The sequence below is a fragment of the Schistocerca nitens genome, chromosome 1 (genome assembly GCF_023898315.1).
Source record: "Schistocerca nitens isolate TAMUIC-IGC-003100 chromosome 1, iqSchNite1.1, whole genome shotgun sequence".
Lineage (NCBI taxonomy): Eukaryota > Metazoa > Arthropoda > Insecta > Orthoptera > Acrididae > Schistocerca > Schistocerca nitens.
This window is the reverse complement of record NC_064614.1, coordinates 115207620-115222296: the sequence shown is the minus strand read 5'-3', so window position 1 is coordinate 115222296 and position 14677 is coordinate 115207620. Positions and strand designations below refer to the sequence as shown.

The window sequence follows — 14677 nt, the reverse complement described above, 5'->3', positions numbered from 1 at the left end:
AGGATACCGTTAATATGAAACAGTGAGCGCTTCGGTGAGTATATGTTGAGCATTCTTCTAAATCTTCTCATTCTCATGATGAGTGCGCTGTGGACATTTCTGTCTTCGGAAGAGACCTGATCACAGGACTGTGAGTATCCGTTTCTGGTTGCCAAACACTCTCGCACGTTAGCGCACATCGTCTGCCCCCCCCCCCTCCCCCAATTAACCCGATCTCAAGTCTCAACCCCAGAATAAACGCCTCGAACTATTGGTAACAACGGGTGAACCGTAGCAATTAATATACCCGCAATTTGTAAGCTCTCCAGGTTGCAATCATCGACGAGTTACTTTAGCTCGATATGACATAGCTGAAGAATTTGTGGACTCTCTTCCTCGACGAACTGAAGCTGTTATCTAAACTAGAGTTGGTGTTACGCGGTGTTACTGTGATGTCTCGTAGGGCTGAATAACTTTTTGTTACGTGGGGTTAGTTGCACGCTTGCAAGTACTTTGACCAGAGACCCTTGACGACTTGCTGGAATATCAATATATTTTTCGATCGATGCTAGAACATTGAGACACTGGTGTTGCGTTGGGGATAACCTTGTTCATATATCCAAATTTAGGTCTCTTGCGGATACTCAGCAATTATTTACAACCGCTCGCTCGTCCAAAGATTCGTGGGCCTAATTAAAGATCGGAAAGCTGCATAGGAAACACCAGTACCCAAGAAAGAAAATAGAAGTAATCCGCTGAATTATAGGCCCATATCACTGACGTCGATTTGCAGTAGGATTTTGGAGCATTCACTGTGATCGAACGTTATGAATTACCTCGAAGAAAAGAATTTATTGACAAATAGCCAACAGGGATTCAGAAAAAATCGTTTTTGTGAAACACAACTCGGTCTTCATTCTCACGAAGTAATGACTACTATCGACAGGACATGTCAAATTGAGGACATATTTCTGGATTTTCTGAAGGGTTTTGACACCGTTCCTCACAAGCGACTTCTAATAAAATTGCGCGCCTGCGGAGTATCGCCTCAGTTATGTGACTGGATTCTTCACTTCCTGTCAGAAAGGTCACAGTTCGTAGTAAGTGACCGACAGTCATCGAGTAAAACAGAAATGATCTCTGCAGTTCCACAAGGAAGTATTACAGGCCCTCTTCCGTTCCTGATTTTGCTGTCATTTATCATCCCATAAATTCATCAGATGACTGAAGTCATCCACATGAGTACTAAAAAGGATGCGTTAAATTTCGGTTTCAGGATGAAACCAGCAAATCTAAAGGCTGTCAATTCAACTAGATACTTAGAGATTAAAATTACGAATAACTTAAATTGGAACGATCTCATAGGTTATGTTCTGAGGCAAGCGAACCAATGACTGCGATTTATTGGTTGAACAAAAAATGCAGCATGTCTACTAAAGAGATTACCTTGTCCGTTCTCTGTTGAAATATTGCTGCATAGTGTGGGATACGCATCAGATAGTTCTGATGGAGGACATCGAAAAAGTTCAAAGAATGGCAGCTCGTTTTGTATTATTGTGAAATAGGGAAGAGAGTCCCACGGACATAATACGCGAATTAGGATGGCATTCATTAAAACAATGCCGTTTTCCGTTGCGGCAGAATCTTCTCAAGAAATTTCAGTCACCAACTTTCTCCTCTGAGTGTGAAAATATTTCGTTGGCGCACACCTACATACGAAGAAATGAACATCATAATGAAATAAGAGGAATCAGAGATCGCACAGAAAGATTTAAGTGTCCGTTTCTTCAGTGCGCTGTTCGAGAGTGGAACGATACATAAATAAGTTGAAGGTGGTTCGATGAACCATCTGCCAGGTACTTAATTGTGAACTGTGGAGTATCATGTAGATGTAGACTTAGATATATGTGCGAGATGTAAACTTAGATGTAGATGTCGTAAACTGCTTATGTCAAATGTCGCGATGTTTCCTCTGCAAAAGACGCGATCAGTTCTTCCAATTCCTTCCCCAGTCCGAGCAAACAAAACAAAATCTTTCCTCCTGCTTTATTCATCACTTCTTCTCAATTCCTAATTGAAGGCAGTTTGTTTATTGCCATACGCGTTTCGCTTCTTTTATCTGTGGAGCATCATCAGTGGCCTGTAATACATGTTTCTTTTTATACATGCAATAAATGTATTATGTGGTACTTACAGTATGTTACTGTGTTACATTTTGTCATGTTTTCTCTTGTTTCTTAGCTTAGAATCAACTTTTGTAGCACATATTTCGTGATGTGAAATTATCGTTCGCTGTTACTTACGATTCACAGCGGATTTACCCCATTTCTGTGTTCCTGGAGATGTGTTCATTAGTCTCCAGGCTCAGTTGGCCGATTGCCGACGTTCTTTCACCAACATTTTATTCAACACATCACATACACCACTTGCACTTTATATTTGTACTGAATGTGTGTGTGTGTTCGGTGTATAGCGTTACCAACTTTCTCCGTGTGTTTACCTCTCGTCTTTTGTTTGTGTTGTGTGTGTGTGCGTGTGTGTGTGTGTGCATGAGAGAGAGAGAGAGAGAGAGAGAGAGAGAGAGAGAGAGAGAGAGAGGGAGAGAGAGCGAGGGAGAGAGAGAAGGGGGTAAGAGAGGAAGATTAATTAATTATTTAATCTGGTTATGTTTAGGATCTCTGTTTGTTATTGTTTATGTGGCTAACATGAACATTGAGATACTGTTTATATTGTTTTGGTGATCGAATACCTTCTTTTTCATGCGACGGCTCTTTGAACGTGACAGTTTCCTTGTAATGTCAGGAGCTTTTTGTTGTGATTATTTACTCTGATAACCGTCATGTGTTCAATGTTGGATAGTTCATGTCCATGTTTTATCAGGTATTCGGCGAAGGTAGAATCGGTATTTTCGTATTTCCAACTTCTTATATGTTCTTTATACAGGTATCTGGTTTGAAGTTCCTACCTGTCATCCCTAGATATACTGACTTATTCTTGGCACTCTAGCTTGTATATACCTGCTCCTTGGAATTTATCTGGTTTGTCTGTTGTTTGTGTTACTATTTTGTGTTTCCGTGTGCTGTAGTGTCTGTGGGGTGGTTAGGTGTTTGTTTTCTCTGCTTGTTTTCATTTTTCTTTAATTGTATTGTAATTTTTAGGTTGCGTTTTCGTGCTACTTGGGTGCTGTAACCACTGTTTATGGCTATGAATTGTATTGTTTGTAATTCTTTTTCATAGGTTTCTTTGCTGAGTGGGATGTTATTTAGTCTGTGTAACATGTGTCGTAGGACTGCTAATTTTTGATTTTGCAGGTGGTTGGATGAAGCATGTACAATTGTGTCTGTGGATGTAGGTTTTCTGAAGGTGTCCAATGTGTGTTTGTTGTTGTCTCTCTTTATTGTTATATCCAAGAAATGTATTTGCTTTTGTATTTCTCTTCCCATGGTGAATTGAAATTTTTATGTATATTGTTTATGTCTGTTTGAAGTTTATCAATTTTTTCTGTTGGTTCATCTATCATACAGATTATGTCAATCACATATCTGTACCACTGAACAATTTTGCATCCTTTCTTTGTGATGACTGTATAAAAAATTGTTTCTATGTGCCTGATGAATATGTTTGCCAATGTTCCTGATACTGGGGATCCTGTTGGAAGCACATCTTCTTGTGTGTGAAATTCCTTTTCAAATTGGAAGTAATTTTAGGATGCGACTGCTTTGAGAGTTTCAGATATTTCATTAATATTGTCTGTAGGTAGTTTGTTGTATGTCAGTACGTTTTCTTCAATTAGTTTATTGTGTCAGCAATGGTTATTAAGTTGTACATGTTCTCTGTGTCGAAAGAAATAGGCGATGCTGTCTGTGTGATGTGTTATGAGAACATTTGTGTTTTTCACTGTTCTGCTGTCCTTCATTTCATAATGTTGCATTATAATTTTGTTCAAGTCTTTTCCACATGTCATGTGGTGCGTTCATGAAATTAATAACAGGCCTCAATGGAATAAGGGGTTTGTGGACCTTGGGTTGGTTTCTGAGTGTTAGTGCCTTTGGGTTCTTCCGCGTGATATGTTATTTTTGTTTATCTGTATGTGTTTGATGTCTTTGAGGTTCTTCTTTATGTACGTCTGGAAACATGCTGGTGTATCAGGTTTCAGTTGTGTGATATTGTTAGAGGAGATGAAATCTTTAGTTTTTTTTCTATATATTTTTCTTTATTGATCAATACTGTGCTGTTCCCTTTATCAGCTCTTGTAACAATGATGTTAGCTTGTAGTTTTTCTTTTAATTTTTTAGTGCTGTTGTTTTCTGCTTGAAGTTTCCTGTTTTGCTTGTTCTTTGACATGGTGATTACGTTGTTTAATTATTTCTTTACTAGTTCTCGTGTTGGCCCAGTATTTATAGTGTTATTTTCTTTTTTCTCTTCTTTTGCCAGGATCCTTTTTGTCCCCAGAATCAGATTTTATATGAAGTGTGTATCTATTTTTGTACCGATGTCGTGTTTGAGCCCTTCCTCTAATAGGTGTGTTTCTTTCTCTGTTAATTCTATATCTGTGGGATTTATTAGTTTTGTATGAAATTTATGTTGGTGTGTGTGTTGTACTTTGTCGTGCATTTCTATTTGTTTTTGTTAGAGAGTGTTATGATTTTAATTTGTGTTTGTTCTTTTTATATTGCAGTGCTCTTGCTGCGATGTGTTCAGTTTTTTATATTATTTTGATCGTCACTCTCTCTCTCTCTCTCTCTTTCTCTCTCTATCTCTCTCTCTCTCTCTCTCTCTCTCTCTCTCTCTCACACACACACACACACACATAGACACAGACACACACACACACAATTATCCGTTTAATTAATAAGAAATTAAAATTATACTCTCACAAAGAACGACAAATTTACTCACAACAAAATACGCACACGCAGACGCACAAAACAAATGAAAATATCAAACCACACATACGGCACACACAAAAGACGAGGGATAAACAAATAGCCACAGTTGGCCACATTACACGCCGAAAACAGACACATGCAGGACACAAATATAACGTGTAAGTGACTTGTTTGACTCAGATGTGGGTGAAAGAAACTGGAAATCTGCCAAATGGAGCATGCAATCTAATGAACACATCATCAGGTTTGCACAAATGGCCTAGTGATGCTGGAAGTCGCAAGTAACAACGAACGATAATTTCACATCATGAGATTTGTGCTGCAGAAGTTGATTTTAACCTAAGAAACAAGAGAAGAACATGAGAAAATGTGACATATTAACACAGTGTAACTACCAGATAATATATTTATTATATGTATAAATAGAAATATCTGTTACAGGCCACTGAAGGTGCTTCACCGATAAAAGAAGCGAAACGCATATGGCAAAAACAAACTGCCTTCAGCTGGTTGCATAGACGGAACATACCTCCACCAACTTTTAAGCAACTAAGAAACGACGGAAAACAGAAAAAAATGACGATTTTCTTTCTTGTTCATTCATGTAAAGCACGGCAGGTTTCGAAATGCTGGCCAAACGTCTCCACAAAGAATCGTTCAAACAATAACATTTGGGGAGATTGTACTGGATCAAAATGTACCGGTCACCTTGTACGTGAAATGAACACACTGAAAATACAGTACGTCCGTATCCCAATTAAGGCGATCTAGCAGTGCAGCCAAATGATTCCACATTTCAAAGTCTTATTCACTGTAGGACTACAGTGAAAGCAAGTTCACAGATGACGCCTCGGCATTCCCAACTGCCACAAAATCCTCGTGTGGAGTGGTAAAAACCAGGACGACATGCTCGTTTCAGATGATCTGCAATGTTTCTCTATTAAATTGTTTGTAGGAATTGTACAGGATTAACAAATGGGATATTATTACCTGCAGTTCATTCTAGATGTGCTTCCACAAAGTTTGGAGACTTGGGCGATCTTGACCATGGATCGCTGCTACGAGCTAAAGTCGTTGCCTGCGAGAGGATGAGATTTCAACACGGCAATGCATCACCCCACTTCGATATTTATATCTATGAGCACGTGAACAACAGATATTCGAATCGCAGGATCGGGCTATGTGAAGTCTTTGGCTTGTGAAAGCCCAAAAAATACTGATGAGCAGCTATTTTCTATGTTCCTAACAGGCTGTCTCATTGTGTGGCAGACAAAATACGGGAGAGTCCGAATAAAATTTATGCCACTTTGTAATGCTTGGCGATCGTGACTTTCGATTGTTGTTACGAGCTTAAGTAGTTGTTATAAGGCGTAAGATGTCTCAGTTTTGAGCATCAAGTTGATTGCTGTCTTACGCAGAAGTTAATGATTTCATAGTGGAATAGGGAAATAAAGGAAATACGTCGCAACGGGTAAGGAGGAAACGGAGTTTTGCACCTCCGCGACACCTCTATAAATGACGAAATGCAGCTCGTCTTGTGGATGGTTAATTCACTTGTGTCGAGTCATGATTATTTTAGGAAAAAACTATATTCCATAAAAAATCAAGAGAATAATGCTACAGTTTAGGGAGAATGTGTGCATAGAAGAGTTAATTAATACGTACATATAACTTGTTCTCAAACTCCACGTGTTAATGGCGGAATGCGACTACCCCTGAAACAAGGTATTCCTCCGTTATTCAGTTTGATCCGTTCCTGCTTGAGCACATTTATCAGCGGAAATACAGATGGCGCGTAAAATTTTCGCCTAAACTTCTAGTGTGAAGCTTCGTTAGAGTGGTTTGCGGTGACGTTTGTGCCTCAAACCACCCTGGATTTGCGTCAAACCATCCTGGATTCAATTGCCACAAGCCGTTTATTTAAAGTGATAAACAATGACGTGTAAATTTATTGTGAATTAATTCTGATTTTGGAGGAAGAAGACAAGTATTTAGTTTTAGCAAAGACAGGGATCGCCTGCAGGGGACACTGACGGCTTTGACTAATGTAGAGATAAGCCGCTACAGTTATCGTATTATTTAATTTTAATTTCATTCATCAGACTCGATCATCTTTACCTTGGTAGCATGGCGTCACAAGTTTAAAACACCGCTCAGCACCGCCGCCAATACAGAGTGGTGTGAGTGGGATCTGCGATTTAGATTTAGAAGATGAACGAAGGCAAGGACTCCTGTCTAGAACTGCGGACATTGGCGAGGCCTTGCGCATGCGCCGATGGTGTGTGTGAGGGGGCCTCATTGTCATTGATTAATGGCTTAGGCGCTGTCTTCTAACGGTTTTTCGAAACACATTCAAATCAGTCATCGCCCTGTGTAAATAAATGTTGCCTCTGTTAACAGGATTCGTCGACCTGGAAAAAGCGTTCGACGAGGTCAAATAGTGCGAGATGTTCAAAATTCTGAGGAAAATAGGGGTAAGCTATTAGCAGACACGGGTAATACGCAACATGTACAAGAGCCAAGAGGGGATAATAAGAGTTGAAGACCAAGAAGGAAATGCTCGCATTAAAAAGGGTTCAAATGGTTCAAATGGCTCTGAGCACTATGGGACTTAACATCTGAGGTCATCAGTCCCCTAGAACTTAGAACTACATAAACCTAACTAACCTAAGGACATCACACACATCCATGCCCCAGGCAGGATTCGAACCTGCGACCGTAGCGGTCACGCGGTTCCACACTGAAGCGCCTACAACCGCACGGCCACACTGGCCGGCTTAAAAAGGGTGTAAGACAAGGATATAGTCTTTCACCCCTATTGTTCAATGTATACATCGAAGAAGCAGTATTGGAAATAAAAGAAGGCACCTGAATGGAATTAAAATTAAAGGTGAAAGGATATCAATGACCAGATTCGCTGATGACATTGCTATCCTGAGTGAAAGTGAAGAATTACTTGATCTCCTGAGTGGAATGAACAGTCTAATGAGTGCCGAATATGTATGGAGAGTACATTGAAGAAACAAAAACGTAATGAGAAATACCAGAAATGAGAACAGCGAGAAACTTAACATCAGAGTTGATGGTTACAAAGTAGATGAAGTTAAGAAATACTACTGCCAAGACTACAAAATAACAAATGACGGACGGAGAAAGAGGGACAGCAAAAGAAGACTAGCACTGGCAAAAAGGGCATTCCTGGCCAAGACAGGTCTACTGGTATCGAACTTAGGTTTTAATTTGAGGAAGGGATTTCTGAGAATGTACGTTTGGAGCATAGCATTGTACGGTGGTGTAACATGAACTGTGGTAGATCTTGAACAGAAAAGAATGAAGCATTTGAGATGTGGCGTTTTAGACGAATGTTGAAAGCTAGGTGGACTGGTAAAGTACGGAATGAGGAGGTTCTGCACAGAATCGGAGAGGAAAGGAATATGTGGAAAACACTGACAAGAAGAAGGGTCAGGGTAGTAGGACATCTGTTAAGACATCAGGGAATGACTTCCATGCTACTAGAGGGAGCTGTAAAGGTTAAAAACTATAGAGGCAGACAGAGACTGGGTTATATGCAGGAAATAATTGAGGACATAGGTTGCAACTGTTACTCCGAGATGGAAAGGTTGGCACAGGAAGGCCGCATCAAACCAGTTAGAAGACTGATGACTCAAAAATAAAACCGTGATCATCGAAAAGCTCCCGCTAGGGCCGAATAAGAAATACTGCGTCATTCAAATAAATTCATCTACTTTGGGAAGATTGTTTCTTCTACATGAACTGAGGCGAGAACTTGTGGTAAATCCTATCTTCCGCATAGGATTATAAAGTTTTTAGTTTTAGAACCATTCGGTTATATACCTTGTGCATGCATACATACACAACTTTGGAATACAGTTTACACATACTTTTAGGACCAATGTTTTCATTTACCTTTCAAAAATCTTCAGTATCCCATTGGACACACGACAGACACCCAGTGTGGTCTGAAACACAGCAACAACACGCCCAGAGACCCAAGGCGAATGTCAGACTCTCGGCTTGCATGACGTGTAGACTTCCACAGACTACGTTTGAAAAACTGTTGATTGGGGTCTACGTCTTGAACGAGCACTTATGGCGACATGTGGATTTCTGCTTACACAAAAAATCAGTGTCTTGAAACTGCTGGTGCTCTGGTGGCATCGTCGAATGCTTTGAGCTGAAGGCGTTGCAATACCGTGCTGTCGACAAAAATCACGCCACACAGTTTTAGCTAAGCTGAACCTGTTGGCAATAACGCCCCTACATAAGACTTTCTGCGTTCTCCGTTTGATCTCGACTCGACGCACGTTTGGTACTGAAGGAGCAAGCGATGTGGCTAGCTGCTCCACGGCGACATCTACCAGCAAACGTATGAACTCTCAACTGGCGCAGAGATGAACCTTTAGAGTGGTGCTATGTTTAAGTTAGAGTTCAGCCCTAGTTACCATCTTCAGCGATGTGTAAGGCGTACTGCTGTGAAATGGAATGAGTCTTAAAGAAACACCCTGTAAGAAGCTGTAAACGAAACTTATTTTAGACGACAACTTTCTCTTTTATCTGTTTCATACTGTAGGTAATGGCCGTCCGTCTCTTTAATCCTGTACCTATTTTTCTTCCTAAGGAAGACCGTTGGTGAGACTGCCTTTGAGGTATTGTCTTAAATTGTCTTACGGTACTTCGTGTGATGGGCCGCAGTGACAAGCAGTGCATTGGAAATAGTTATGTAGTTTGCTACAGTATGTACCATTAAGTGTGAAAGTGAATTTACCGAGTTTCATCAAGTGCAGTGAACACAGAAATATTTTGAGGTATTCATTTTGAAATAAATGTTTTGTGTGGATAGCTCTGTCTTATTTGGTAGTATCGAACACAGACTTCCTTCAAAACCCAAGTTTGTGTCAATGCAATTCTGAAACTAAGTGGAAACAGATAAATATGTTTAAAAATACAAGATCCAATTTATTAAATAATTATTTAAATTAAAATGTGTTAAGTATATCAAACTAAAGAGTACAAAATAATTTCTCCTAGCCCATACAGATTCCTAATATTATACAGGTAGTCCTGAAAATTTGTGCTTGGAATAGTTATGTAAATACTTTAAAAATATGTGACGAAAAACGTGGGATGCATGCAATACATAACTGATGCATGAACAGTTCACACAACATGCCGGTCCTGCAGGGGAGCTGAGGTGTCATGCGTCACCAACCTTTTTCCCGCCACCCCCATCTCGGTTCTTTACCAAGCAGACCGACAGGAAAGCGAGTCAGTATTGTACTGTCATCCAGTTCCAAGCTATGTTTAAAATTTCAAGTATTTACCTCATTGGGAAGTCAGCTTCTAAATCAATTGCAAAATTTGTATCGAAAAAAAAGAGAAAGTGACCTAATAGAAATGGGTTAAAAAAGGACACTCATGATGTGTTGTTAGGCCAGATAAGAATGCCACTTAAGGGAAAATGTGGGACATGGTGGAAAGCAGAAAATTATTTCGAAAATATTTCTCAATGGATGCGTTATAGCTTATATAATTTTTGTTTTGAGTACACATTTGATGAGGGACGACATAGTCACTATGAAAGTGACAGCGATCCAATGTTACAAAATTTTTGTAAATGCCATAACAGCCACTGATCGCAAATATTTTTATTCAATTATGAGGCACTGTGTTAAATTTTATTTTTAGCCCTCCATTACTTATCTGCTTTCGAAACATGCACAGTCTATGGATTCCTTCAAGTGATGGATGTGTTACCATCTTTATGAGAGGTGACAAAGTCACTGTGAAGATGACAGCGATCCATTGTTATGAAACTGTTTAAAAAAAAAGCCAACATTGACGATTGTGGCATTTTCAAGAGTTCATATTTACATTACTATATTATGAGTGTTGATTCTGTTCATCTTCATTTTGTTATCGTTCATGTCTCCTGATATTCTACCAGTGCTTCAGATACAGTAATACAGGGTGTATCAAAAAGAATCATCCCATTTGGCACGTCTATATTTCTAAAACTTATAAACATATACAATGAATCTTGTTTTTTGATGACCAGAACCTGAAAACATTTCTTTTCATACCTTTTCATAGGTGTTCAGTATGCCACCTTGAGATGCACGGCATATGTGAATGTGGTATTCAAGCTATCCCCACACTGCAGCGAGAATGTCATGAGTTACAGCTTCTGCGGCTGCTGTTATGCGATGTCTCAATTCATTCATTGGTGTTGGTAATGGAGGTACATAAACAGAGTTTTTTATAATCCCCACAGAATAATCACATTCAGTCAGGTCCGATGACCTTGGAGGCCAGTAACGTAAGGCTGAAACATTTGGTTCAGTGCGACCGATCCATCGTTCAGTAATCCTTTGATTTAAAAATTCCCACACTTCCAGATGCCATTGTGGCGGTGCCCCAAGCTGTTGGTAAATGAAGTCATTCGAATCAGTCTCCAACTGTGCAAAAAGAAAGTTCTCCGTGGGAGTCCTTGTGAAACTATGGCAGATGCGTTTGACGTGTGTGTCAGACACTCGAGGTCGCCCCGGCGATTTGCCTTTGCATAAACCATCTGTTTCTCGGAATTGTTCATGCCATCTTCTGATGCTCTGTGCTATAGGAGGATCCACACCATACCTAGGCTCAAATGGCTCTGAGCACTATGGGACTCAACTGCTGAGGTCATAAGTCCCCTAGAACTTAGAACTACTTAAACCTAACTAACCTAAGGACAACACACACATCCATGCCCGAGGCAGGATTCGAACCTGCGACCGTAGCGGTCGCGCGGTTCCAGACTGTAGCGCCAGAACCGCTCGGCCACCAGCGGTCGGCACCATACCTAGTACGAAAGACACGCTGAACAGTTATTACTGACTCTCACTGTGCAAAACGTAGAACACAAAACGCTTATTGTTCTGCCGACACCATTTTTACTAGAACTGAAGTGGGCACACAGTGCTGCTACCTAGCGGGAACCATGTAAAACCTGAGAGTTTGCTCTTTCTACCAGTACGTTGTTCACGCACATATCTCACATAGCATAGTAGTTATGATTTTTGTAAAAAAATCGAATGATTCTTTTTGATACATCGTGTACAATAATTACTTTGTAAATCAGCCAGAACAGAAATAAAAACAAACATTGCCTTTACTGCTTGTATGGCGTTAAAGTATGGTTGGTCTTCTCGCCAACTGCAGCGCTAGCGTCGCCCCAGCTGCCGGACGGCGACAGCTTTCAACGCACCGCGCATCGCAATTGTATAATATTATGTTAGGTTGTAGCTCTACTTTCTGTGTGTTGCAGGTGGCGCTGTACCACGGACGGTGTCTACAGAGCGGGGGCGAATTATCAACGGCGTGGACGCAGCCCCAGGAGAGTTCCCTTTCCAGGTCAAGGGCCCCAGCCACATAAATATAACAAAATACGCAGCTTATATATCACCATCTATGTCCGTCCTATCGCCCTCACTCCCACCCTTAAGTACCTTGACGTCACCCTGGACCGTCGCCTCTCCTGGACTCCCCACCTCCGGACAATCCAAGCCAAGGAACGCTCCCGACTCAGTCTCCTCAAGCTCCTCTACGGCCGTATGTGGGGTCTGGACCCTTCCACCATTCTCCACACCTATAAATCCCTCATCCGCCCTATCCTTTGTTATGCCCATCCGGCTTGGATCTCCGCCCCCCCCCTACTTTTTACAAATCCCTTCAAATCCTTGAACGCCATGCTCTCCGCCTCGCCTATCGCATCCGTCTCCCCTCCCCTACGCAGATCCTGTACGATCTCATCCCCTTCCCCCACCTCCTCCTTTTCCTTGAAAGGATACGGATCCTGTACACCTCCTGTAAACTCGATCCTCCTCACCTGCTCGTCTCCCCGATCCTCTCCCACCCCCGCCCGCTGCCACGCCTGTATTCCCACGTCCCACCCGGTCTCCATCTCTCCACCCTCCTTACCCTCTCCCAAGGTGGCTTCCGCCAGCTCCCCCTCCCTGATGATGTCCTCCTCCCCTCCATCTACCCCTCCTACCAACTTTGATCCTCCCTCCCTCTTCCTGTATCTGTTCCTTTGGGCACCCTCCATCCCTCCTCCCCTTCTCCCCACTGCTCCCCCGGGCCTCCCCTCCCCTGTCCTTCTACTCCTCCTCCCAACTCCTCAGCCATTGGCATCTATGTCCTCCCCTCTCCACCCTCTCCACCCGCCCTCACCCTTCTTCCCCTCTTGGCAGGTCCCCGGACTCGCACATGCTACGTGGACTTTCGCGCGCCGGAGATCATCGCCATCTGTGACTCGTGTGTGTGATGTCGTTTTGTGTTTTTAGTATCCGCCGTCCCGCTTCTACGTTCACTTGTGCCGTCGGATTCATCAGTGTTATGTGCGGCGTGTCAACGTGTTTTCAGTGTCGTTATCGTCGCGTGTGAACGGCTCCGTGTTTTTTGTGTATCTGTGACCACTATTTTTTGCCCATCACTCTGTTCATTTTAATTCTCCGTTCTTGTACTGTTATTGTCACCACTATGGCTGAAGAGCGGCGTAGCATGCCGCTGCCAGCCTACCTGACTGTTCAGGTGTTAAAATAACAATAAAGTAAAAAAAAAACAGCTTATATATTGCATGGCTAGTGTGACAATTTTAATTGAAATCTCTTTTAAACCACACATGGTATGTAAAAGACAGTTTTTGATGTTGTTGAGCAACAGTCATACAATAATTTTTGGGGAACACATCACCATTTGACTGTATTATTGTTTATTTAATTACGACTCAGGTTTCGGTCTTTTATGCCATTTTCAAGTGACTAAGTTTATGTCGTTAACATATATCGCAGGACATCAAGCTCAAAATTGGCCATAAATTAAGAAAATGATCTTTTAACAAGACGGTGATTTTACTTTTGGCATTTCGTGGGGAACCAATATTTTTCTTAAGTTATGGCCAATTTCGAGCTTGATGTCCTGCAGTATACTCGTATGTTAATGACAAACACTCAATCACTTGAAAATGGCATAAAAGGCCGAGCCTGGGTCGTAATTAAATAAGAAACAATACAGTCAAATGGGGGTGTGTTCAGTTAAAAATTATGCAAAAGGCTTAACATGTAGAAGAATATTACGATCACAGATTCTTTCAACAAAGGCTTTATTGTCACTCACAGTCACAAATAGACATCGTTCGATATCATAGGCGTCCAAAAGGGAAGGAAAGAGAGTGCTCTTAGCCTCTGCTGGAAGAATCTAGGAACAGGATTTTTAGTCATCACAGAATTCTCGCTGAGATCTAGCCATGTCTGTCTAGGACTCTGCTAAACTGCATAGTTGAAGCTAACAACCACAGCGTCAAATGCCGTGACTTTAGCAGTCACTACATATAACTTGCATTTGTTTAGTTTTCACACTATTCCAGAGAAATTACACCGATTCCTAATTGGAGAGCCGGTTTTGGCACTGTTCACTAGTCAAGGAGGATGTGAACCTTTGAGGGACTGTGCTGAAACAGTGCCTTCAGTGTTTCTCTGGTACTTCCTCGTATCGCCCTTATCGAGCTGCAGAAAGGGACCCATCGAACACGCTGATGTACGGACTGCAAACACAACGTAAATATGGCAGCAGTGCACATGTCCATCGCCAGTTCTCACAAGGGAAGTTCCCCATCGTAACCCTCTTCAGATTTAGTGGTAAGAGAGCCCATTGGCCAGCCCGTCAAAAACTGAATTCAGATCAGACATGATAACAATAAGGTGATGTACTAAACAGTGAAAAAAAGGCGGAACAGAAACAGTGTACGTTTC

The 14677-nt window shown here is 41.5% G+C and overlaps 1 protein-coding gene across 1 annotated transcript in view; it reads left to right on the top strand.

Moving 5' to 3' along the window:
• LOC126234659 (mite allergen Der f 3-like) overlaps positions 1-14677 on the top strand; it is a 101746-nt gene that overhangs the window by 27078 nt on the left and 59991 nt on the right. Inside the window, exon 2 of the mRNA XM_049943393.1 lies at positions 12193-12278. Coding sequence (XP_049799350.1) covers positions 12193-12278 — 86 coding nt within the window. The remainder of the gene's footprint in view (positions 1-12192; positions 12279-14677) is intronic.